The sequence below is a fragment of the Camelus ferus genome, chromosome 10 (genome assembly GCF_009834535.1).
Source record: "Camelus ferus isolate YT-003-E chromosome 10, BCGSAC_Cfer_1.0, whole genome shotgun sequence".
Classification (NCBI taxonomy): Eukaryota; Metazoa; Chordata; class Mammalia; order Artiodactyla; family Camelidae; genus Camelus; species Camelus ferus.
In genome coordinates, this window is record NC_045705.1 from 44,375,888 (window position 1) to 44,402,296 (window position 26,409).

General features: G+C 44.2%; 1 protein-coding gene across 1 annotated transcript; it reads left to right on the top strand.

Annotated features, from left to right (window-relative positions):
* The first annotated feature begins 507 nt into the window (after positions 1-507).
* On the top strand, positions 508-4,906 carry DBX1 (developing brain homeobox 1). Its single transcript, XM_032490457.1, is given in 5 exon segments — positions 508-998; positions 1,636-1,737; positions 3,642-3,844; positions 4,258-4,497; positions 4,499-4,906. Coding segments are annotated over 5 exon segments (1,041 nt in total). The 5' UTR covers positions 508-631; the 3' UTR covers positions 4,628-4,906.
* The last annotated feature ends 21,503 nt before the right edge of the window (positions 4,907-26,409 follow it).

Here is a 26,409-nt window from a genome sequence, read left to right on the forward strand (position 1 = left end):
AGGGGGGAGGGTTATTTTACTGATTGCCTGGAGATGAATTTCTATGAATATTTATTGATTTATTTTCCAGGCTTAGCAGGGGGGCTGCAAATAAATTTAGTGCGTTCTTTAAATAATTCCTTTTCTATGAGGCAAGATGTCATCTGAAACTTCTAAATAGGCATTTAATTAGCCCCGGTGTTGCTTTGGAACAAAAACTCCCGGCGAGAGCTTTGGGGGCGCACTGTATTGCAAAGAGGCGGTCGATATGCAGAATTGATGCGCGCCAGCCTTTGTTGCCGGCCCATTGTGCGGGCCATGCTTATGAAGACTAATCCAATCATAAATTGCACCCCTGCGCCAATCAGAGCGCCCAGAGCCTCTGGCGAATGAAGCTCGAGTGGAGAACTTTGTTGAACTTCATTGTCAGAGCTGTCACTTTTCAAAGCGCTTTAACGGGCGGGCTACTATAAAACCATCACCTCGACGGGAGGACCAAGGAGGACTCGCAGACGCCCAAGAGGGATCGTTACTTGAAGACCTTTGCTAAGCCCAAGAGAGGGGGCATTGAGGGGGCGGGAGGGGCGGGAAGCCAGCAATTTACCCTCTGGCCACTGGAAGAAGGGTTTTTTCTGCCCGCCCCGCTCCTAACATGATGTTCCCCGGCCTCCTCGCGCCCCCCGCCGGGTACCCCAGCCTCCTGCGCCCCACGCCCACCTTAACGCTGCCCCAATCCCTGCAGTCGGCATTTTCCAGCCACTCGAGCTTCCTGGTGGAGGATCTGATCCGCATCAGCCGACCTCCAGCCTACCTGCCCCGCAGCGTGCCCACCACCAGCATGTCGCCCCCTAGGCAGAGGGCCCCTGCGGCTCTCACAGACACCGGGGCCTCGGACCTGGGCTCCCCGGGCCCGGGCAGTCGGCGGGGCGGCTCACCGCAGACAGCTGCCTCCCCTGCCAGCGAGCCCACGTTTCTGAAGTTTGGAGTGAACGCCATCCTCTCCTCGGCGCCCAGAACTGGTAAGTGAGAGCTAAACGCTGAGAGCCTGTCTAAGTGCGGAGTCCTTCTGGCCTCAGTTTCCTATATGCAGCGGGTACCCACGCACACAGCGGCGCACACACCTGTGCACGATCCCCGAGGCCCCACGTCAAGCAGTGTAAAACTTAGGTCCAGAATTCCCGGAAGAAAAGCCTCACCCTCAGAATGAACGTGAATACCTGCAGTGTGAGAGCGCGCACAGTTCCCTGGCGCAGCGAAATTGAGCGCACTCCCCTGGGCGTCTGCGTTTGCGTCCTCTAGCTTCTGGGAGCCAGTTTTTTAAACCCAAGACAATACATTTACTAGCTTTGCTAGTATTATGGATCTGCAATTCTTTTCTTCCCCTCCCCATTCCTACCTATCTCATTAGTGCCTAGGATAACATTAGGGACAGGGGCGACACTGAGGACTATTGGTGGGGGGAGGATTTCCACAGATGAAGACAGTATTAGGAAAAGATTTATTTTATTCTGGCAGTGCATTGAGGAAGATGCCTTTGAAACCAGCCTAAGGGTTAATCATGTCATGTATTCAATACGATGTACAATAATCATGTATGTAATCAAATTCCCTTTCTGTCTCCCGACTTCTTTTCCTCCTTCCCTCACTATCTCCCAGAAACGTCCCCTGCCTTGCTCCAGAGTGTCCCTCCCAAGACCTTCACCTTTCCCTACTTTGAAGGCTCCTTCCAGCCTTTCATCAGATCTTCTTATTTCCCAGGTAGGTCTCATCCCCCTTCCTTTCACGAGGCTGGGCGGTGCACCAGCCCCAGCCCGTCGCTCCCTGCGAAGCCATATTTCTCCGTCCACCCCACGGGGTTACGCTCTGGTTCAGAGGTTGCGAGGCGTACAACATTCACGAATCCGTCGCGCCAATTTGATGCCCTATTTAGCACAAGCAGTGACTGCTTGACACTTTGCACCAATTCCCTGCTCTACAAATTAGCAGGAATTGTCATGGTCCCAATTTGAGGCGGTTCCCTTCCCGGAGAGGAGCTGTTGGCATCCCTTCACGCCGCCGTTTTCCCACAGAGTCAGTGCACTTGGCCACGATTCCCCACAAAGGTTTCAGCACCATGACCAATTGGTCAGCTCCTCCGGGCAGCCACACACAGACCAGCCCCTCGTCCCTCCGAGCCGTGGAGAGACACCTACCAGCCGGGGCTAATTTCTCTTTAAGACTCATTCAGGGCTTCGGGCTTTTCACAAGACCACATAGGGTGCCCTCTTGTGTGGGATGCCTGGGGTTGCCCAGGGGGAGGAGGACTAGATCCTCCCATAATCCCAGTCTTCTATTTCCAACCTGATTTCCCAAACTCTTCTCATACCCTCCCCCCACCACTATACCGTTTTAAAGACCGTTGAGCTCATAAAATAAGAGCCCATAATTGGGTCCCAGTCTAAAGGAGAAACACCTCAAACAGGTTCCACGAGGTTTTCATCCTGGAATCCCCGTGGTGGCTCAAACTATGGTTCCAAAAACTCTGCAGTTGGTCAAGACTGAGGAGACAGAGGAACTCCTATAAAGGGAAGAGGGACTGGGTGGGGGATGGGATCCACAGCACTCCCAAATATCAGCGAAAGAAACACGCAATTGATTTCTGAAAGGGGGAGAAAGAATTCACCAATGCCCCCCCCAACCACCATTCATGCTGCTGCTGCTAATGGAATTTGCTCCCTTTCTCTCCCATCTCAATGCCATAACAAAAACAACCCGAGCTTTATAAATAGCTTTTCATGTCCATTTAACGAAAATGATTGGGGGAAGAGAAGCCTCTGCCATCAGTATTCTCCCAATGGTCTTGGCCTGCAGTTGTGTTTAGTTTGAAAGTGTAAATCTCTTTTGTCCCAGTAATATATGGCTTTCGCTGCTTGTCCTCAGTCTTTTTCTGTTAGTTCATTACTACACAATTACCATTCACGCTTCATTAGAGTCTCTGTTTCTTTTGGGTTTTTTTTTTCTCCCTTAAAGCAAAACTCCCCCCCCCCCTTTTATCATGCCAATACCCATTGGGAAGCGGTCAATGTGCTAATTAGCTGCCACTTTTCATGTATCGGGCCACATTTTGTGGGGGAGGGGAGGAAAGATTAATATAGAAAAGATGAATACTGATTGGATTTTTCAAATAATAAAAAATCCAAAGCGGATTTTCTCCTCTCTATCAAATCAGTAAAGCACCTCATTTTCATCTAAAGAATGCAAAAGCTATCAACGTGCTAAAAGCGTAGAGGGAAAACCCAGTGGCCTCGGCTGGATATTTTATTTTTACTTTTGTAATTTTTTTTTTCTGTTGCTATTTTACTGACGCACGCAGGTTTGTTTCCCTGAGACCGCTGAATGGAAAAAACCAAACAGGCTATTGTGGGGGATGTTTTCTGTTTCCCTGGTTTTACCTAATCCGGGTTTGCACGGTTGAAAGGGAAAGTTATTTGGGCGGAAAGCGCCTTTCACTCTCTCAGGTTTGTAGGTTCGTAGCCTATTCTCCAGAGGGAGAGAAAGGAGAGCTTTAAAAAGATGAAGGGATCAGAGAGAAAAACGCAAGGAGGCCACAGTGGAGGGTCGGACGCCACTGCCCCCAGCGGGATACCTCCCACTCACTCACCTCCCACCCCTGGTCTCCGCAGCGTCCTCCAGCGTCGTGCCCATCCCGGGGACCTTCTCCTGGCCGCTGGCCGCCCGCGGCAAGCCTCGCCGGGGCATGCTGCGTCGAGCCGTGTTCTCTGATGTGCAACGCAAGGCGCTGGAGAAGATGTTCCAGAAACAAAAGTACATCAGCAAGCCCGATCGCAAGAAGCTGGCGGCCAAGTTGGGCTTGAAAGACTCACAGGTGAAGGCACTATCCCCACAGCTCCTCTCTCCCACGCATCGGACAAATGGCAGGGTTCTCTGAAACTGCATAGGTCCCATTGTACAGATGGGGAAGCTCTAGAGAGGGAATAAGTGCACGAGCCAGCTTCGCAGAGACCTCTCAGGAAAGCCCGCTTCTCTCTCGGGCTCAGAGCCCCCTACCCCCACCCCCGACCTGGGCCAGGGGCCCGAGGACGTGGCGAGAGGTGCGAGAAGCTGAGGTGGGGGTGGCGGCAGGGTAAGCGCCCAGTCCTAACCGAACTCACTTTACCGGGTGGGGAGCAGGCAAGGAGGGGAAGGACACGGCCTCCTTCCCGCTCTCTTGGGGCGGTTGGGGTAGAGGTGGGGTCTGCGCTAACCTCTGCGGCTCCCCTTTCACCCCTCTCGCCCCAGGTGAAAATCTGGTTCCAGAACCGGCGCATGAAGTGGCGGAATTCCAAGGAACGCGAGCTCTTGTCTAGCGGGGGCTGCCGTGAGCAGACCCTTCCCACCAAACTCAATCCGCACCCAGACCTCAGTGACGTGGGTCAGAAGGGTCCTGGGGACGAAGAGGAGGAGGACGAGGGCCAGGGCAGCCCCCGCCACCGCCTGGTCTATCACGCGTCCCCCGACCCTCCGCACCTGCGGGACCCGCGGCTGGCTGCGGCTGCAAGGGCCGCTGCCCTCTTCGCCCGCGCACTCAGGCAGCCCTGACAAACCTTCGGACTTCTCCGACTCCGAGGACGATGAGGAGGGTGCGGAGGAGGAGATCACCGTGTCTTAGAAGCCTTCCCGCGCCCGGTGTTACTGATTGATTATAAGTGCTTTGAAATTGAAGAGGTGGGATTCAGTGCGTGTTCACTTAGTCTCCTCTGCCCAGACGCTGCCGCGCCCTGCTGAGCTTTTACCTCGTCTAGGGCACCTCGGTCCCTTCCATTGCCCCAAGTGACATTCCCTTCCCCCACAAAACACCTCCCAACAGCCACTCCACAGAAGTTTAGGTCTTGGTCCCAGCCTTAACTTTTCCACAGGGGCTCCTATCTTGTTTATTGCAAGCAATTTTAAACACAGTGGGGTGTTTACTCCCACAGCCTGCGTTTAACGGAGACAGGCCCCGCTGGTCTGCAGCAGCAGCAACCCTGGAAGATAGGAAACCCTTTATGAAGTTGGAAGCCGAGTTAGAAGTCACAATATCAAGCATCTAACTTCAGGACCCCTGACTTCCTAGATTCCATCCCCCTCCCTATCTGAGGTAGCAAGGGCCTCCTACCCAACTCCAGACTCTGGTAACCCAGTCTTCCCCATAGCAGTGTCCTTAGAAAGCTCAAGAATTTCAAAAAGAAAAAAAAAAAAACAAAAACCCTATCTGTGCCTTTTGGTCTAAGGTACCACGTAATAATGAGTCTTTTCTAAGTGTCATATTCCAAAAGCTCTCTGGGAAAAAGAAGCAAGTTCTCTAAATGGGAGGAGGAAGAGTCAGTCTCTGTATGTGCATTAAAAAAAATTTTTTTTTTTTTTTTACTATTTCTGCATTCATAGTCTATGCACTAAGCACTCTACCTTGTGCCCCTTTATTATTTCTGGGGAGGTTTCACTGAGCACTGGGCATGATATTAATAGAAAGAAACCTACAAGCCTCTTTGATTTTTTTTTCATGGAACTTTGCTGTCTTTGCACAGCTTTTATGAACTGTACATTATTTTGTACACAGGTATGGATATTTTATACCAAGGTTATTGTGAATGATATAAAGGACTGACTAGATTTCCTTCTCTCTTTTTTGCAATGGTTTTTAAACTTTAAAAAGGTAGCTGTTTAATTGCATAACTTATAAAGAAATACTTATTTTGTATTTTTACTATGTACAGATTTTTATATATATATATGTATGTATGTATCAAATGAACAAATGCTAAATAAAAAGTAGAATGGACACAATGGTCAAGTGATATCCCTAACTCACGGAATGTTAGAGCTATTCTAGTTCAAGGAATGGAGCTATTCTAGTTTAAGAGCTACTGGAATTCACAGAAGGCATATGTCTAAAGCACCCAACTAGTTAGTGGCCAAGCTGGAACTAGAGCCCATCTGACTCTGAGGTCAGTGCCTTTTCTGCTTCCCTGTATCCTAAGAAAGCCACATTTGCTATGGTTACAAGTAAAATAGCTCCAGTAAAGTGATACCGACAAGCTGAGTGTGCATCCTGCTTCCCTAATCTAAGGACTGAAATGATGGATTGAAAGAAATCAATGAAAGTCAATTTTAGTGGTTCAAATTTGCAATGATTTTTCTTTCCTTCCTTGAAGGCATATTTTCTAGTCTCCAGGGAAGCTCAAAGTTGGTTTTGACTTTTGCATCTGAACTGATATTATTAGGAATGCCATCTACAGGAAGGGCTTGGGAACCCTTGGGAGACAGACTCTGGGGCTCCCCAGTCAAACTAAAGTTCTTTAAGGACTAACTTACAGCAAAAATGATTTATTTGACCAGCAACGAGTAACGAACATCAGGTTAGAATTCTGGCAGGGGCTTTGTGCCCTTTAAGAGATTGGTCTCTGCTGCATCAGCTGCACAGACACACATTTGTTTATTATCCTAACCCACACCCCAACAGTCAGGGGAAAAACGTTGTCAAGCTTACATTTCAGTTGTTTGTATTTTACTTGAAATTTGAATATATTCTATTCTTAACTCTCTTTTCAAATAACACAAAGCCCCCTCCATGATAAGGTTCTGAAATCCTCCCCTGCTGAGCCCATTCCTGACATTGGAAATCACTGTTCTCATTGTTTATACGGTCATGGGAATTTGGGGGAAAACGATCTTTATTATCAATTATCTTAATTCAAGAAATCTCCCACATCTCCCCCTCAATACATATGAAAGCATTAGCATGGTGTCCTGCATGATAGGCATACAGTCTTTCAGATAGGAAACCCGCTCTGCTCTGAGTGATTCAGGTTGTTTTCTCCTTCCCTCTGCTGTTGCCAGGAGGGATATCTAGGGATGGAATCCCGACCAGAAGTGGCCCACTTTTTCTCTCTACCAGCTCAAGCCTGCAGTTATTACTTACAGTTAAGAACTGTTTTCAGGCAAGGGGATGGATCCATGCCTACATCAAAGTACTCTGGTGGCACACCCCTGTGCACTGCAGCATTATTTACAGTAGTCAAGAAGTGTTCACGTTCACACCATTCCCATTATTCACAATAGCTTCCACAACCCAAATGCCTACTGATGGATGAGTGGATAAAGAAAAAGTGGTATACAGACACACACAATGGAATATTACTTAGCCTTAAAAAAGGAAAGAAATCCGGTCAGACATTCATTCATGTCACACTCATGTCAACAAGAATAAACTTTGAGGACATTATGCTGAGTGAAATAAGCTAGTAATGAAAAGGCAAATACTATATGATTGCATTTATATGAGGTATCTAACGTAGTGAAACTCATAGAAAGAGAAAGAATATGGTTGCCAAGGGCCAGGTTCGGGGGAAATAGGGAGTTGTTCATTGGGTACAGAATTTCAGTTTTACAAGATGAAAAAGTTCTAGAGATCTGCTGAGCAACAATGTGAATATAGTTAACACTACTGAACTGCAAATTTAAAATGGTTAAGATGGTAAATTTCATGTTTTTTTAACCTCAATTTTAAAAAATAAAATAAATTGGAAAAATAATTTAGATATTAGAAGATTTAAAAATTCAGTAATGGTCAAAATTATGGCAGGCAAGTGAAAAATCTGAGGTAAGCAATATTATCATAAGACAACATAAAATTCAAAGCAAGATGTGTTATATGATGTAAATGAAGGTATTTTTCTACATTAATAGAAGTTAAGAAAACCCAGAAAAGGAAAAAAATACTCTGGAGATTTAAAATAAAAAAGTATACTACTGCCCTACATTCACAAAGATTTACTTCTTGAGAATTTCATACGGCACATTGAGGCTCATTTCAGTGCCTCTTTTTAGCTGAGCATCACAAGGGTGAGGGCCATGTCTGTATGCATACTGTTTCCCTAGTGTCATGCATTGTCCCTAACACGTATTAAGTGTTTGATGTGTGTTGTATAAATAAATAAAAGGAGGGACAGAGTCTGGACCATAGGTCTGAAAGCTCTAAATCTTTCAAATGAGCCGAAGGATTACTTAGGCTGATAATAAAGAAAAAGGAAAAGACTAAATTAACTGGTCAAATGTGTTGTTAAAAACCAAATCAATTACTGTAGTCGAAAAGACTGAAATAGTTATAACTACAAGCTGAAGAATAATAAATACTAAAAGAAAGAATTTTTATCGAGCACCTATTATGTGGCAGGCAGGCATTCTGCAGGGTGCCTTATACATCAGTGCTGCTCAAACTTTAATGAGCATAAGATCACCTGGGAATCTTACAAAAATGCAGATCATGATCCGGAGCTCTGGGTATTCAGCATTGTTAACCCCCTGGTCCACAGAACATTCTTTAATTAGCAAAGATTTACATGGAGTTTTATTCTCACCCTCTAAGGTAGATATTATTATCCCCACATTACAGATGGAAAAACTGAGGCTAGGAGTTTTGGTAATTTCCCAGTGCTTATCTCAGCCAGAATTCAAATTCAGGCTTAAATACACCATCTTGCTTCCTTGACTAAACTGGTAAAAACCCATTTAATCAAACTCCAACCAATAGAGCTTTATGTTTTTTAATATTCTGAAGTTATGAGGGGAAAAAAAATCAATGGCTATTTAAAAATCTTTCTGATACACCTAAATGTCTCACTGTACCACTCGTCCTCCTTGTGGTCTAAACCAGTGATCCTCAAACTGAGATGTACAAACCTCCTTTCTACTACTAAACATCACTGAGTATCTGGGTGGGGAATAGCTCAGTGGTAGAGTGCGTGCTTAGCATGCACGAGGTCCTGGGTTTACTCCCCAGTATCTGCATTAAAAAAAAAAAAAAAGACAAAAATTTTTAAAAAATCATAAAAATCATTGAGTATCTAAAGGACTTTTTATTTCTGTGGGTTTTACCTATTGATAATTTTAGTATAAGAAATCAAGACTAAGAAAACATTTATATACTTATTACTTCCTTTTAAAACAATCCTATTAACTATCCATATAAATGCTGCATTTTATGAAAGAGAAGTACATGCTACGAAACAAAAAAGTCAGAAAGAAGAGTGGCACCGCTTTACATTTCTGCAAACCTCTTTAATGACTGGCTTAATGGGAGACAGCTGGAGCCTCCTTATCTGTAGCTACAGTCTGTTGTAATAGGAAAAAAACCTGGCCTCATGCAGATATGCAGTGAGGGGAAGAGGACTGTTTGCAGAGCCTTAGATGATTGTGGCTTTTCTTTGATACAATAGCAAAACTTGACAAGCGGTAGTTTTTTAAAGGTTTGTAGCGATTTGGAATCTAAATTCCTATGGATGAGCTTTTCAACTCTATTACATTAAAGCCCATTGCTCTGTCTTGCATTTTGAATGGATGTTTTACTCATGTATGATTTTGTAACATGATGCTTTGGTTACTTGGAAAACAGTAGTTCACCGAGTAATGCAGATATTCTAAATGTTGACACTTTTCATATATTGTCAAACATTATATTTGTTAATATCATCACCCATCTCATCATAAGAGTCTTGAGAAGCTCTTAAGCTCATGGTGGCAGATAAACAAGTTTTCCAAAATTTAAATTTTTATTTGAAAGCTTAAATTTTATGATGGGGACAAATGTGATCAGTTTTTCTTCAAGTGAAAGGCTCACTTCATTCATTTTTTGAGAAAGTGTTTGCAGGATACTACCTGAAACCACAGTTTGTCTATCAGTCATTCTTTCAAGTAAAGATGGGATTTCATAAAAAATGTGGCTAGTTCAATTACGTACATGCTTTTCCTTGAAATACCCATCACATTTCAGGCTGCAGCAGAAGGGCTTTATGCACACTTCTCATCTCATCATACATAGTATGAGAAGGATTACAAATTAAATACTTAAATGTTTAAACTTGATAACAATAATTTTCCCTGCCTCATCAAGTACATTCTTAAGTGATATTGACTGGCTGTGGGGAGGAGGCAGTAGAGAGGCATACATTGCTGGTAGGAATGTAGTTTGGTGCAGTCGAACATTTATTAAAAAATCCAAATGTGTTTGCATAAATGTGTTGCAAGGGATAAAACAAGATCACAGTCTTTATAGTTTAAATGGCAAAAGTACTATTAGAGGAAGGTGCTTATTAAAAGCAAAAGTGAGGTTTCAATTCATTCTTTGCTAATCCAAGCAACAAAAGTGTGCACCCCACCCCCTGCCCAAGCTCGATGGGGTTGATGGTTCTATTATTTAACCCACTCATCCCTACTCTCCCGTCCAAGCCCCCACCATCAGGGTAATGCCTCCTGGAATTCTTTTTGGCATAAACATCTTGTTTTAGGACCGTGTTTAGACTGTGATTAAAAGAGGATTATTTACACCACGTAGGCATCCAGTGTGAAAGGACAGGCCACCCCCTGCACTTTACTAAACTTTTCTGTAAATATCACACCCCAGCAATCACCAACAAACTAAGCAAAGCAGATCAAGGGGTGAGAAAGCTGAGTTTGTATTGTTCTTAGCAAAAAGTTTCATTTCAACTCCAGCTGCCACTAAACTCCTCATTCTTAAATCAAAAGGACTCGTTTACTGGGATTGATGATGTAAGTAGTGCTAAAGTTTGTATTCCAAGAAAACCCTCCTGTTAACGCTGTATAGTAAGAGGAAATGACCAGGAATGAATGGTTATTAATTGTTAACAAGGCTTTGGACAGACTGGTTTACAGAGGCCTATGTCACACACAGGATATTTGAGAAAGTAGTTTCTCATTCCAAGTTCTCACCTAAGTTTTCCTCGCCTCAACAGCGAATTAACTCCTCACATTTGTTCAGAGTTTAAAACTTTTACCTTACCTCATCCCATTTGAGTTTCACATCGACCCCACGAGATCATCAGGCAGGTTTCATTTTCCCCATGTTTCACATAGGCTTAGAAAAGTTGATGGATTTTCCCAATGTGGCACAGCCTGTAAGCAGTGAAGATGGTACTTGAACCAAAGTTTCTTAACTCTACAGCAGGGCTCTTCCATTTAACAGGAATTTACTGAGTGCCTTCTGTGTGGCTGGATCTCTGGTTTTTCCTGAGGATGGAGTGACACCTGAAACAAACACGGTCCTTGGTCCCAGGAGCTTACCATCCAGCAAGAGAGGAAGAGGCTGACCAAGTCGGTGAATAGATGCATATATAATTACAAATTGTCATAGGGCTATAAAGGAGGTAAATAGAATGCAGGGCTAGCCAGGGAGAGCCACTTTAAGGAGGTGACATTTTAGCAGAAGTCAGGTACCAGTAGGGACTTATTGTGAAAAGGATAATTCAGATGATTTATGACCAAGTCTGCAAAGGGCATGGTGATGGAGAAAGGAACTAAGAGATACAACGTGGTTAAAGAGAATAACAGCCTGCAACAGATGACTGGAGAAAGAGGCTGTGGTATATTTATACAATGGAATACTATTCAGTTATAAAAACGACAACATAACGCCATTTGCAGCAACATGGATGTCCCTGGAGAATGTCATTCTAACTGAAGTAAGCTGGAAAGAGAAAGAAAAATACCATATGATGTCACTCATATGTGGAATCTAAAAATAAAAGAAGACAAATGAACTTAAATATAAAACAGAAACAGACTCACAGACATAGAATACAAACTTGTGGTTGCCACGGGCGAGGGGGGTGGGAAAGGACAGACTGGAAGTTCGAGATTTGTAGATACTGACAGGTCTATGTAGAATAGATAAACAAGTTTATACCGTACAGCACAGGGAAATATATTCAAGATCTTGTAGTAGATCATGGTGAAAAAGAATATGAAAATGAATCTATGTATATTCATGTATGACTGAAAAATTGTGCTGTACACCAGAAATGACACAATATTATAAACTGACTATAATTCTACAAAAAAGTTAAAACAAACAAACAAAAAGAGAACAATAGCCTGGACCAGATGGAGTTGGAGGAGGGGCAGTGAGTCCCTCCCAGCTTTGTAGGGCTGTTAAAGGGCTTACATTTCATTCTATGTGGGACAGGAAAGCACAGAGAGTTTTCAGCACAGATTGACATGATTGGATTTTTTTTTTAAAATCATCCTGAGCATGAGGTGAAGAATGGATTGAAGAATGAATGGGTTCTACCCTAGGCAGGAGTGGAAACAGGATGATCAGTTGACCACAGTTAAAAATCAGGGCGACCTGGACCAGGGAAGTGGCAGGGAGGGTGAAGAGGGGGTGAGGGCTGGAAGAAGGATGCACAGGTCGTAGGAATGGATTCACTGTGGGAAGTGAGGAGGACGGAGGAATGCACTGTGCTGTTCAGGAAAAAAGCCAGCCTCAGAACTATACATGAATTCATTTACAGAAAAGAAAAGATAAATTTGTTAAGAAAGATCATAAAGGACATACAGCTTGAGTTAGGTTGATTTTGGGTGTAAGAGGAAACCCCAGATGACAACAGTTCACAACAACACGCCCGTTTCTCTCCCGTATGCGGGTGCGGGGGTGGAACAGCATCTCGGGTCTTTTCGGCCTTCCTGTCTCCCTTAATACGCAGCTCTGTGACACTGTGACTTATCATAAGAAATATGTATTTGGTCTTTGTCCCCCTTTCTGGCGCAGAGCTCCTAAAACCCTGGGAATTTCCTAAGTGATAAGAGAGATAAAGGTATCTTGATATCCATGGCAAACACCTTCCAAACACATCTGAGTTTATGTTAATGAGGTGACTTTGGGAAAGCACCAAGGCTGGAGGCTGGTGGCCAGGGGAATCAACCCTGTGATTAGAGGGTTGGAACTTTTAGTCCCCCCCCACCGCCTGTGGGGAGGAGAGAGGGACAATCATACCTCTGTAATGAAGCCTTCATAAAAGCCCAAGAGTTCGCGATTTGGAAAGCTTCCCAGTTGGTGAATACATGCAGGTACTGGGACGTGGCTAGGAAAGAGTGCAGGAGATCCTCTCCCCTTCCTACAAACTTGAAAGCTGACTGGCTGGTCTAGAACCTCTTCCATCTGGCTGATCCTGAGTTCTGTTCTTTTATAATAAATCGGTAATCTAGTAAGTCAGCTTGTTTCCTGAGTCTTGTGAACTGCTCTAGCAAGGTAATCGAAATCAGGGGGGGCTTGGTGGGAACCTCCAGTCTACAGCCATTTGGTCAGAAGCACAAGCGACAACCTGCACTTGGAATTGGCATCTGAAGTCTTGGGTGGGGGTTGAGGCTTGACCTGGGGCAGCTGACACTCTCTCCAGGTGAGTAGTGTCAGCACTGAGTTGAACTGAAGACTCCCAGCTGGGGTCATAGAATTGCTTGGTGTGGGAAAGAAAAAACTCCCACATGTTGGAGGGTCCCAGGTGGCGGCTGTGGTTCTGGCAACCAAACAGCAGGAAGGAGCAAAGAGAAGGAGCAGGGCATGTCTTTTCCTGTGAGGGGACGTCCCTGCATCGCACACACCAACTCCACCTCATCGAGAGCCAGAACTCAGTCGCAGAGCTGCACAGAGCTGCACGGGAGGGAGATGTCATCGCTGAGCAAGGGCTTGCTGCCCCACATGCATGGAAGCCCAGAGTATGGCACCGGCTTTTGAGAAAATGAAGAACTTAATTGCGAGGTTGACTGGCAAGGAGACTGGAGACAGGGCTCAAATCTGTCTCGTCTACCCGGAGTTCTGGGGTGAAATTTAAGTGGTTAGGAGAATTTCAAACTTGGAAGCTAATTGGCTAGTCTGGAATCAGTCCATATATAGTAATCAAGCTACTGGGGCTGCCTGAAGCCAGATTTTCTTTATTGAAGGACTTCTTGCTTGGTAAAAGGGTCCGGTGGCAACATTTCCGTTCTTTGAGTTCCATGGACTGAAGATTCCTGGTTCCAGGGTTATCCTGGAGACACAGGTTCCCCTCTTACACACGTGCAGTGTTGTCTCTGTAAAATAACTCCAGGTTAGATTCATCCACAGCCTGTTTTAAGGAAGCAAAACCAGGTTAAGCTGGTCAATGCCACACATGCTGTTTCAATGTAAGCTAACTTGGGTGATTCCATTACAGAAGATGAAGGGGAAAATGGATCAATCTCTGCCCCACACAGTCCACGATGCCTCTGTGGGGAAGCAGGTGGCGGGCGATACAAAAGCATAGTTTACGTTCCTCTATGGTTATGCCTTTTTCATTTCTATCCTTTGGAAACATACTTGTGTATTATTTGCATACTTTTTTTTTAAGCCAAAGAAGGGCTGGAGAAGGATGAGGAGGAGCTTGTGTTGGGACCCGGTGGAGTGGAGGCCACCTGCGAGGATGCAGGCCTAGGGGTGGGAGGAAAACCAGGAGACTGGTTATCGTAGAGGCAAAGAGGAGAAATGTTTCAAGAAGCAGGAGGATGCCAATTCTCCCAAAATTTCTAAAAAGAAAGGAAAGATTAGTACAGAAACTACTTGACTGGATAGAAATCACTGGGGACCCTGAGAAGACTGGTTTTATTTAAGAGGTGGGGGGAGGGGGGTGTGAGCAAATTGAAAGTGAATTGAAGACTAAATACCCCAGAAAGAGAGCCAATCCAGGAAACCTTGAGGTTTGATAGAGGAGGCATTTCATGCAATGGAGAGACAGGCTGCACTTCGATAAAGAATGTTGGGACACCCGTCTCTCCAAAATTATATATACTTTTGATCCTGAGCTCACATTGTATGCAAAAATTCACGTGAATTGGAAACCCAAAACCTAAACGTGAAATATGAATTTTTCAGATACTTAGGAAAATGCATCTTGTTGTAGATACACAGAGATTTAAGGACGTTTAAGGACACGGACAGGATAATACCCAATTCTTGCCTCCAAAGAGGGAGGGAGGGAGTCGAGCCGGGTGGGGGGAGGGTGGGAGACACAGTTTTACATCTGAAGGACACATGACAGTGTTAACATCTGTAAATCCTAGGTGGTCACAACAGACTTCTTTATACTGTGCTTTGAACTTTAAACATTTCTCAATGTCAAAAAAATTAATAGGAGCAAATAGGAAGTGGAGCAAACGTCTAGGCGTGTCTTAGTCTGTCAGGCTGTTACACAAAAACGACACAGACTGGGCGGCTTGTAAACAACCGAAATTTACTTCTCACAGCTCTGGAGGCTGGGAGGTCCAAGGTCAAGGCACCAGCAGAGTCAGGGCCTGATGGGGGGCCACGTCCTGGGATACAGTCACTGTGTCAAATGGAGGAGACGTCTTCCTCACCTGGGGGAGGGAGTAGGGAGGCTCTGCTCTCAGGGCACTAACCCCACTCATGAGGACTCCCCCTCATGACCTCACCACCACCCAGACGCCAACTCCAAATACCATCACACTGGGGATTAGGTCTCCCCAGCGAATGAATTCAGATGAATTTGGCAGCTGCAATTAAGGTGGGGGGACACTTTCAGTCTGTAGCTGCCAGTTTTTTTTTTTTAATGAAACGGCATAACATAGCATCAGACGGAATAGAAAATCTCAGTGTACGTTCCACGAGTAATGTTTTGTGAAGCGTTTATTTCAGTTTCGCACAAACACAATACGTGTTTGGCGACTGCGTGCAAGTGCATTGTGTGAGTGTGGGTGCTTGTGCGAGTGTGTGCTTGCACACTACCAGTGTGAGTGCCATGGTTGCTTCATAAAATGTGTTTCTCACTATGGGTCACGGTCAAAAAAGTCTGAAAGCCACTGGAGACGAGGATAGACACGTTTTTCAATCAGGTTGGCTGTAGAAAAAAGCAGAGCAATGGACAGGAGTTGAAAAGGTATGTGTTGTAGAGGGAGGTTCTTGGCTTGTTTTTTAAGTCTGCAGATTCTGAAGCACGTTTGTGGGCTGATGAAAGATAAATCAAGAGAGAAGCAGGGTTTGATGATTAGGACCAGAGTAGGGGTGGGGGTGAAGGTGAGACGGGATGTGTGAGAGTGAGGGATGTCAGGCAGACATCTGGCAGGCTCTGATGGGCAGTCATTACATACACAGGTGTGTGTGTGATGGGGGGTTGGTTGGTGTTTAGATGACACAGAGGCAGACATGGGACACATCCCCACGCCCTGCACCCCGTGCCATGGCTAACAGTCTGTGTGATGTGATAAGGCAGCCACAGAGCAGGCAAACAGGCAGGCTGGACAGGGCTCTCACAACAGGTGCTTTTGGAGTTCAGGAAAAAGACAAGGCGTGGGAGTGATCCAGGCGGCGAAGCCATCCCTAGGGGGATGAGCCTTGGAGGCAGGCTCCGGGAGAGATGCGGAGCAGGGGCCAGGAGTAAGGAGGTATTGGGAAAATGGGACTTCCTGCAGAAGAAGAGTTGGGGGGATGGGGGAGTGGGTTATGATAAAGGGGAGTAGAGGAGAGATGGGAACACTGTTATGGGATTCCAGTCTGGAGGTGGAGACTGGGATGCAAAGCTGGACCTCTCTCATTCAAGGCCAAGATACAGGGAGACTGAGTAATAACATTTACACATCTTGTAATGCTTACTGGGTATCATTCTACAAATAACACATTTATTCCCTAAGTTATTCCTCATAACAACATTACAAAGTAGGTTCTGTTTGATAAACTTATTTTACATTGACTGATAGTGAATCCGAGGCACAAAGTGTTAAGAAATTTGCTGGAAGTCATGCAACTAGCAAGCGACAGAGAAAAGCTTCACACCTAAACAGCCTTGGTCCGGAGGTCATGCCCTTAACCATTACTAGTTTACCCATACCTGCTAGTTAGCTGCTTTATGGTGGATGGCACATGGGAGGTATTCAAGAAAGGATTAGAGCACAGAGGGAAGGAAGGGCATGATTTGGAAAATAATAAAAGAACCCCCCAATCTCTGTCCTGCTGCTATGCCTCAGATTTCTGCTCTTTGGTCTAATACCCATGAATCACTGGATGAGATGAGCACCTACTGTGCACAAAGCATGCTACTGAAGTCAGGTAAGGCATTGCCCATAAACCCTCGAGTCAGCAGGCTTGTGTTACCTGCTTGAAAAGAGTAACAAGAGGAAGTTGGATCCAAACTTCTCTGATCTTGGATAAATTTTAAATTAAAATGTACTGTCAAAGAGGCAGTATGTTACATGAGAAAAGAAGACATGTAGATCATGGTTCACATCTTAGTTCTGCCACTTATTACTGTGTGTCCTTTGGCTAAAATTTTTCAGACCTCAGTATTTCCGTAGTTAATTTGGCAGAATATTGGGAGGCGCCCAAGAGAAAGAGAGAGGAAAGAATATCAAAGTGCTTGATCAGCCCAAAATGACCACACTTTGATCCATCGGTTCGCTTTGACTAAGAACACACATTTATGTTGAAATAGGAAGAGAAACTAACAGAGACCAACAAGTCCCCAGGGAACTCACACAGAACGTGAGCTTTCCCGCACGACTGGAAGTTCGAGGCTTACCTTGTTATTTTTCTGTCCCGTATCTGGAATCAGCCACTTTTCCAAGAATCTCAGGTTTTCTTTTTTCTTTTTTTAAATGGGGCTGGTATTTAGATAGATAGCAAGATCTGGCTGCTAAAAAAAGTATTTTATATCAAAAAAAGATCTGGTTGCTAAGTGTGTTGGTTTGTAGTGTAATATCCTTCTACCCCCATTCAGGAGAGAGAGACAGAGAGGTCACACTGATGATCTATGGCAGCACAGGGTTCGTCTTCTCTTCCCCTTTTCCATATTTGTATCTCCCTCCTCTCACAGTATGTAAGAATTATTGATACTCCACACAGTATATTTGCTTCAAGCTACATACATTACTCACCAGATAGTATTGGCACAGACCTATGGTCAATTAATCTTCGACAAAGGAGGCAAGAAAATACAATGGAGTAACGACAGTATCTTTAGCAAGTTGTGTTGGAAAAACTGGACGGCAACATGTAAATCAGTGAAGCTAGAACTCTCCCTCACACCATACACAAAAACAAACTCAAAATGGCTTAAAGACTTAAATGTAAGACAAGACGTGATTAACCTCTTAAAAGAAAACATAGGCAAAACATTATCTGACATGAATCTTAGCAATGTTCTCCTAGGGCAGTCTATCAAGGCAATAGAAATAAAAGCAAAAATAAACAAATGGCACTTAATTAAACTGACAAGCTTTTGCACAGCAAAGGAAACCATAAGCAAAACAAAATGACAACTTACAGAATGGGAGGAAATGTTTGCAAATGACGTGACTGACAAAGGTTTAATTTCTAGTATATATAAACAGCACGTAAAACTTAATAACAAAAAAGCAAACAACCCCTGCACCCCAATGTTCATAGCAGCACTATTTACAATAGCCAAAACATGGAAACAGCCTAAATGTCCATCAACAGGTGACTGGATAAAGAAGATGTGGTATATTTATACAATGGAATACTACTCAGCCATAAAAACCGACAACATAATGCCATTTGCAGCAACATGGATGCTCCTGGAGAATGTCATTCTAAGTGAAGTAAGCCAGAAAGAGAAAGAAAAATACCATATGAGATCGCTCATATGTGGAATCTAAGAAACAAAAACAAAAACAAACAAACAAAAACAAAGCATAAATACAGGACAGAAATAGACTCATAGACAGAGAATACAGACTTGTGGTTGCTGGGGGGTGGAGGGTGGGAAGGGATAGACTGGGATTTCAAAATTGTAGACTAGATAAACAAGATTATACTGTATAGCACAGGGAAATATACACAAAATGTTATGATAACTCACTGAGAAAAAAATGTGACAATGAGTGTGTATATGTCCATGAATGACTGAAAAATTGTGCTGAACACTGGAATTTGACACAACATTGTAAAATGATTATAAATCAATAAAAAATGTTAAAAAAAAAAGCAAACAACCCAATAGGCACATGAAAAAATGCTCAATATCGCTAATTATCAGAGAAATGCAAATCAAAACTACAATGAGGTATCACCTCACACCAGTCAGAATGGCCATCATTCAGAAGTCCACAAATGACAAATGCTGGAGAGGGTGTGAAGAAAAGGGAACCCTCCTACACTGCTGGTGGGAATGTAGTTTGTTGCAGCCATTATGGAAAACAGTATGGAGATTCCTCTAAAAACTAAAATTAGACCTACCATATGTTCCAGCAATCCCACTCCTGGGCATATATCCTGAGGGAACTCTCATTCAAAAAGATACATGTACCCCAATGTTCATAGCACCACTATATACAATAGCCAAGACATGGAAGCAACCTAAATGTCCTTCGAAGGATGACTGGATAAAGAAGTTGTGGTATACTTACACAATGGAATACTACTCAGCCATAAAAGAGAATAAAATAATGCCATTTGCAGCAACAGGGATGGACCCGGAGATCGTCACTCCAGGTAAAGTAAGCCAGAAAGAGAAAGAAAAACACCATATCATACCACTCATATGTCGAATCTAAAAAAAGAAAAAAAAAAAAAAAGGACACTAATGAACTCATCTACAAAACAGAAATAGACTCACAGACATAGTAAACAATCTCATGGTTATCGGGGAAAGACAGTGGGAAGGGATAAGTTTGGGAATTTGAGATTTGCAAATGATAACCACTATATATAAAAATAGATTAAAAAATTTTTTCTGTATAGCACTGGGAACTATATCCAATATCTTATAATAAACTTTGATAAAAAAGAATATGAAAACAAATATATGTGTATATATATGTGTGGCTGGGACATTACGCTGTACACCAGAAACTGACATATTGTAACTGACTATACTTCAATTTAAAAAAATAGTATTGGAGGTTACTACATCAATATCATGACCATCAGAACCCCTACAAGTAAATACAAGATTATATTCCACTAAATTATACAAAGTTCTGTCACCATTAGCTCAGGATGTGGTCTGGGACAGTTTCCTTCCCCTCTCTGAGCCTCCGTTTCCTCCTCTAAGTGCAATGATGCCTTCTGGCCTAACCAGCAAGGCGGAGGTGCACTGCCGATGAGATTATGGACACAAGTGTCTTGGCAGCTGCAAGTGGAGCTTGCCGTGTGGCAGGAGAAACTCCAAGGTTTGAAATCTGACCAGCCCTGGGTTCACATTCTTACTCGGTCCCTGATGAGTGATACCTTGCACAAGTCCTTTAACCAGTCATTCAACAGAGTGGGGATGATCATACCAACCTCACCTGATCGTTAAGCAGATTACTTGAGCCCATGAAGGCAAATTACTTGATTTAACAAGATGCCAGACACATTAATTCCTTTTGCTATTCTCTTTATAATGAATGCAGCTTTATGCTCCAAGCATGGGGTAGAAGGGAAAATACTACACTCACTCATATGCACACCCCCCAGCTTTTTTTAATGAGAGAGAAAAAGGAAGATATTTTGCCAAGAAAGTCATCTCCAATCCAATGCAGAATTGGCATTGCTTGGGCTTTGCTGCCCCCTCGTGGTCACCGTGAGTAGAATCGGCTGACCATAATTGCCGCTAGTCCAATTTGTTCATTAAACAGACTGGGAAACTGTAGCCTTGAGAATAGGTGGGACTTCTCTGAAGGAGACTGCCAGGATGGGAGCCAGTAACCCGAGTCTCTAGACCCCAATACTCTTCCCATCATGCCCTGTATTCAGTGATCCTGCCAGGCAAGAGAAGCTCCAAGGCCACCTGGACTCACCTGTCAACCAGGGAGGGGATTCCTCTGCTGCTGCTGTTTAGGTGGTCTTCCAGCCTGTGCGCAGACTCCCACGGCGATGTGGTGCTCACTGTCTTATAAAGCAGCCTATTCCCTGTTCATGACCTGCAGGATATTTCCCTTTGTCTGCATCCTCCAACCCATTCCACCGTCGAGGCTGAGCAGCTCCATCCTCTGCCACAGCACAGAGATCACATGGCCTGGGCAGTCAGAGCTGGGAGGACGATGGAGTAAGTACTTCACAGCATCTGGCACCCTATGGATGCATCGCCTCCCCGAATCCTGCAAGACAGGCGCGGTTAGCCTCATTTTACTTAAGAGGGGGTTGACGCATAGGGAATGGGCATAAATCTGTCCAAGCTCACACACCAGTTAGTGTGGAGGTGGATGCAAAAGGTGGCCTTGATTTATGGCTTCGGGAACCTCAGTGTGTTCACGCTCAGGAGCATTCGCGGCTGTGCTGCGGCATTCACTGGGTGTGGTAGCCAGGTGGGCAGCCTGGGGTAGCGTTTATTTTTTAAAAACTTTGCTGTGAAGTATAACACTCACAGAAAAACGTGCCCAAAGATACACAGCTCTATGATCTATTGCAAAGCAGCTGCTTGTGAAATCACCACCCAAGTCACGAAACAGGACACTGTCAGCAGCCCAGAGCCTCTCAGCCTCCCTGACCACTGCCCCTGCCCTCTCCACTTTTCTTTCTAGGTTTATGACCTACACATGTGCCCATGCCTAACAGTAGTGTGAACTTTCTATAAACAAAATCACACATTCGGCATCCTCTTGTGTCCAGCTGCTTTCACTCAACAGTCACTCAATATCCACCCACAGGTACTTTCACTGCTGGAGACGCTGACATCACAATTTTACTTGTCATTCTACTGCCGATGGATGTGTAGATTGCTTCCAGGTTTTGCTATAATGAACATGGTAACTGCTATGAACATCTGTGTTCTTGTTTCTTGGTGGCATATATGTGCATGGCATGTGCATTTCTGTTTGGTATATAATTCTATTTGTTTCCCAGAACTGCTATAACTCAGTATCACAAACTGGGTGGCTTAAAACAACAGAAAGTTATTTTCTCACAGTTCTGGAGGCTAGAAGTCAGGAACTAAGATGTCAGCCAGGCTGTGCTCCTTCTGAGACTCTGGGTAGACTCCTTTCTTGTCTTTCCCCAGCTTCTGGTGGGAGCAAGGAGCATCAGTCCTTGGTGTTCCCTGGTTTGCAGCTGCACAGCTCCTATCTCTGCCTCCATCTTCGCACAGCACTCTTCCCTCACACCTTTACCTTGTCTCCTTGTAAGGACACCAGCCACATAGCATTAAGGGTCACCCCACTCCAGTAGAACCCCATCTTAATGAATTACATCTGCAAATGCCCTATTTCTTAATAACGTCACATTAGGAAGTACTCAGGGGTTAGGACTTCAACATATGTTTTTAGAGAACATAATTCAATTCATAATAACAAGAATGCAAATGCTGAGTTGTCTTATCAGATCCTGAGAAAAGACTTGAGTATAGCTAGTCTATGCTATGGTGTCAGCAAGCACTTTTGAGGCAAGTGAGGCTCCTGGACTACAAAATGTAAGGCCGACTCTCGCACCCGAGGTGCCTCAATGCACCAGCTCCGCATGAGGGAATAGACGAAGTGACAAGGAAGGGAGAAAGCCCATAAAGCGTTCCTTGATCACCACTCTGGGCAACTGGGGTCAGTCCCACTGGGGAGCCTCTGAAGAGCTCTACAGAACGTGCCTCCCACTTGTCCCGCAGAAGGATGGGAAAGCTGGGCGTTTGTCTATGGACTACTGTATCTTGTAGGTTCTAGGTTGTCCTCAAGGGCGGCTCTGCACGTAGGCTGAGCATGCTTCTTGGCACCAGAGAGAGGTCTCAGATGGAGAGGCAAAGAGAGGCTGGTCCTTGCGGTGAGATGCTGGCGGCCAGCTGCCCACTGCAGGTTCGGGCTGGGGACTGAGGCATCGTCAGTGTCTGCTACAGGTCACGCCTTACAGTGCTCAGACCACTCATTCAGCATGCCCAGCCCACTCTGCAATTGATGCTCCCGGGTGGTGGCTGGTCACAATCTTTACAGAAGGACTCAGAATGGGAGGGTTAGTGGAACAAGTGAGTCACCACTGCTCTGGCTGTTCCTCGGGTCATAGCTGACGTTTCCCACCACTGTTCCCGGTCCTCCCTTCTGTGTTACCCTCACCCTTGGCCTGCACTTCTCTAGGTCCGGGTGCCAGACCTTCATTCCTAGTGAATCCAAGCAAGTACTTACCTTGTCCTTGTTGGGCTGTGGTGGCTGCAAATGCCCATTCACAGTCGTCACCACGCACGGAAATACCAAGAGGTAACCCTGAGAGCGCTCCAAGTTCCAGACAGACGTCTCCCAGCTTCCGTTCCATAGCCCCAGCTCCACATCCTTATCAGGGTCAGTTACGCCACCAGCACAGTAAGTTCTGTCACTACCAATGTGCGCAGCTCCAAGTGATCGGGTAGCAGATGTAGTTTTATTATTATTTAAAAAAACTGTATTGAAGTATCATTGATTTACAATATTGTGTTAGTTTCCTGTGTACAGCAAAGTGATTCAGATATATATATATGATATATATATTCTTTTCATTATAGGTTATTACAAGATATTGAATATAGTTCTCTGTGCTATACATAAGTCCTTGTTGTTTATCTATTTTATATATAGTAGTGTGTATCTGTTAATCCCATGCTCTTAATTTATTCCTCTCCCCTTTGGTAACTGTAAGCTTGTTTTCTATGTCTGAGAGTCTGCGCTTTGAAATAAGTTAATTTGTACTATTTTTTTTAGGTTCCACATGTATGTAATATCATATAATATTTATCGTCTTCTGACTTATTTCACTTAGTATGATAATCTCTACTCTAGGTCCATTCATGTTGCTGTAAATGGCAGTATTTCTTTTTATGGCCGAGTAGTATTCCATTATATATATATGCACCACATCTTCATCCATTTATCTGTCAATGGGCATGTAGGTTGTTTCCATGTCTTGGCTATTGTAAATAGTGCTGCTGTGAACATTGGGGTGTATGTATCTTTTTGAATTAGTTTTTGTCTCTTCCAGATATATGCCCAGGATTGCTGGATCATGTGGAAACTCTATTTTTAGTTTTTTAAGGTGCTTCCAGACTGTTTTCCATAGTGGCTACACCAATTTACATTCCCACCAACAGTGTAGCAGGGTTCCCTTTTCCCCACACCCTCTCCAGAATTTATTACTTGTAGACTTTTTTGGTGATGGCCATTTTGACTGGAGTGAGGTGATAACCTCACTGTAGCTTGGATTTGCATTTCTCTATTAGTGATGTTGAGCATCTTTTCACGTGCTTGTTAGTCATCTGTATGTCTTTGGAGAAACGTCTGATTAGGTCTTCTGCCCATGTTTTAACTGGGTTGTCTGCTTTAAATTCAGGGGTAGAAGAGTAGAAATACCCTCCCCCTCCCCTCCCCCAGCCTGCTCCACACACAAACTCTAATTTTGCAGAGCCTCAAAGATCTTGGAACGGAAAGCAAAAATTTCCCCAGGTGGGCTGCTGAAGGGGGCCACCCCCTCTTCCACCCCTCAGCTCCCAAACCCATGTATTCTAGTTATTGGGCCCCCAGCAACCAGTAACAGCTGAGGGTTGGAAATGTATACAGTTTCCTAGAGAACAGTGCTCCAACACAGCATGTCTTTCCCAAGCTGGTGCCTTAACTGAGCCTTTAAAAGGCTAGTCCAACCTCCAGCTTTATAGCAGGAACCAGCGGATCCAACAGTCACCTGTCCTTGGTCAAGTTCCCTTCTCCATAAACAGGTTGTTTGGTCTGAGACAGTGTTACTCATGATTCCATATAGTAAAACAAGGGTGTGTTGGGTTTATCTGGGGAATGTCTGTTCTATTTTCTTGAACTATTTGTGAGTTCTTGCACCAGTTCCACACTGTCTTAATGACCTTTGTAATAAGGTGTTTTTTGTTTTCTGTTTTTAGCTTTTTTAAAAAATGGAGGTACTGAACTCAGGATCTCATGCAAGTTAAGCATGCGCTCTACCACTGAGTTACACTCTCCTCCCAGTAATGAGCGTTGGCATCTGGTAGGGAAATCTCTCTTTCCTTGGTCTTCTGCCTCACTGGCTATGCTTCGTCTTTTACATTTCAATATACATTATAAAGTCATCTTGTCAATTCCATAAAACTTAGCCGGGCTTTTGAGTGGGGTTGCATTAACTCTCCAGATCATTTTGGAAGAACTGACATCTTCACAACACTGAGTTGTCTAGTCCACACATATCACAGGTTCCTCTATTCCTTTGGCCTTTTCATTTCTCCCCATGTTTCATAGATTTCTCGGTAGAGGATTGACCCATCGTAACATTAAATTTATTCCTAGGTACTTGGTATTTTTGATGCTCTTAATTTTTTTCAAACTTCTGCCTGACTACAGATGTTCAATAGATTTTCACGTACTAATTTTGTATCCAGCAAAAATTTGACTTATTTGTAATCATTTATCTGTGAATTCTTTTGGATGACCCAAGTACATGATGCTATCTGTGAGTAGAGACAGTCCAATTTCTTTCTTTCCAATCTTCAGGATTTACTGTTCTCACTTCTCTGCACTGACTGGGGTCTCTACCATGATGTTATGTGGTGATAGCAGGCATCTGTATCTGTCTCTGAATCTGAAAGGCAACACAGTTGACATTTTACTATCAAATACAATGCTTTCTATAGTTCTTGCTTTTAAATATTTCTCGTAAATATTTAAGGATATTGATTGCAGCCTCGAGAGAAACCCTGAGCCAGAGGACCCAGCTCCGCCAGCCTGGTACACACAAACTGAGAGAAAATGTTTGTTGCTTTAAGCTGCCAAATGCTGGGGGGCAATTTGTTACACAGCAGTAGATAACTAATGCAGAAGGGATATGGAATCCTCCCTGCAAAGTCCAACTAAGGTGATGGCGGCATCATGTGGCAGGAAAAGCATAGGTTTTAGACTCAGATAAGCAGAGAACTCCATTTCCTCCACACAGTAAGTAACATCATCACTCAGCAGGTTTTCTGCTGGTAAAATGGAGATAATAATATCTGCCTCTTAGAAGTGCTGTGATTACATGTGAGGAAGTGACATTCTCAGTATACCATCTGACACATAGTAGGTACTTAAATGTCTTGTTTCCTTCCTTCTCTATTAAATGTCCTCTAGCCCATCATGCCCTTTGTATACACTCATCCTATTTCCTAGATAACAGAGTATATTGTGTAGCCATGTGGAATACCAGACGTGGAAAATCCTGGAAATTGAGGATATCTAGTTGCCAAACCACTGTACCAGCTCCTCTTCATCCTTCTTGACAGGCATTAAAGGCTTAAAAACTGCCCCTGCCAAATGTCTGGATTCTTTATCTTCCCCCGGTTGGGCCACTGTCGTGCATTATAATGACTTGGACATTTCACATCACTAGCAGCTGAACCAGCTGGGTAGGATCAATTTCACAGGGACCCCTTGGGTTGCACGTCAAACCAACCAAGCTCTTAGAATTTTTGTTGTTGCTGGGAAAAGGCTGAGATGGGATGTTATCTCCCACTGCCTGGGTGTCAGGAGCAATGTGGGGCGGGGCCCCAAGATGAGAGGCAGTCCAGTGGGGCAGGATTCGGGGTTGGAATGTGGAGCTGAAACTCCAACTCTCTCACCTCTTAACTTACCCTCGGAGTCTTGACAGGTGTTTTCTCTGAACTTTTTTTTTTTATTCTTTTTTCACTTGTAAAATGGGAGTAAGAAATTTATTTCTTCTGGGTCATTTCACAGATTATA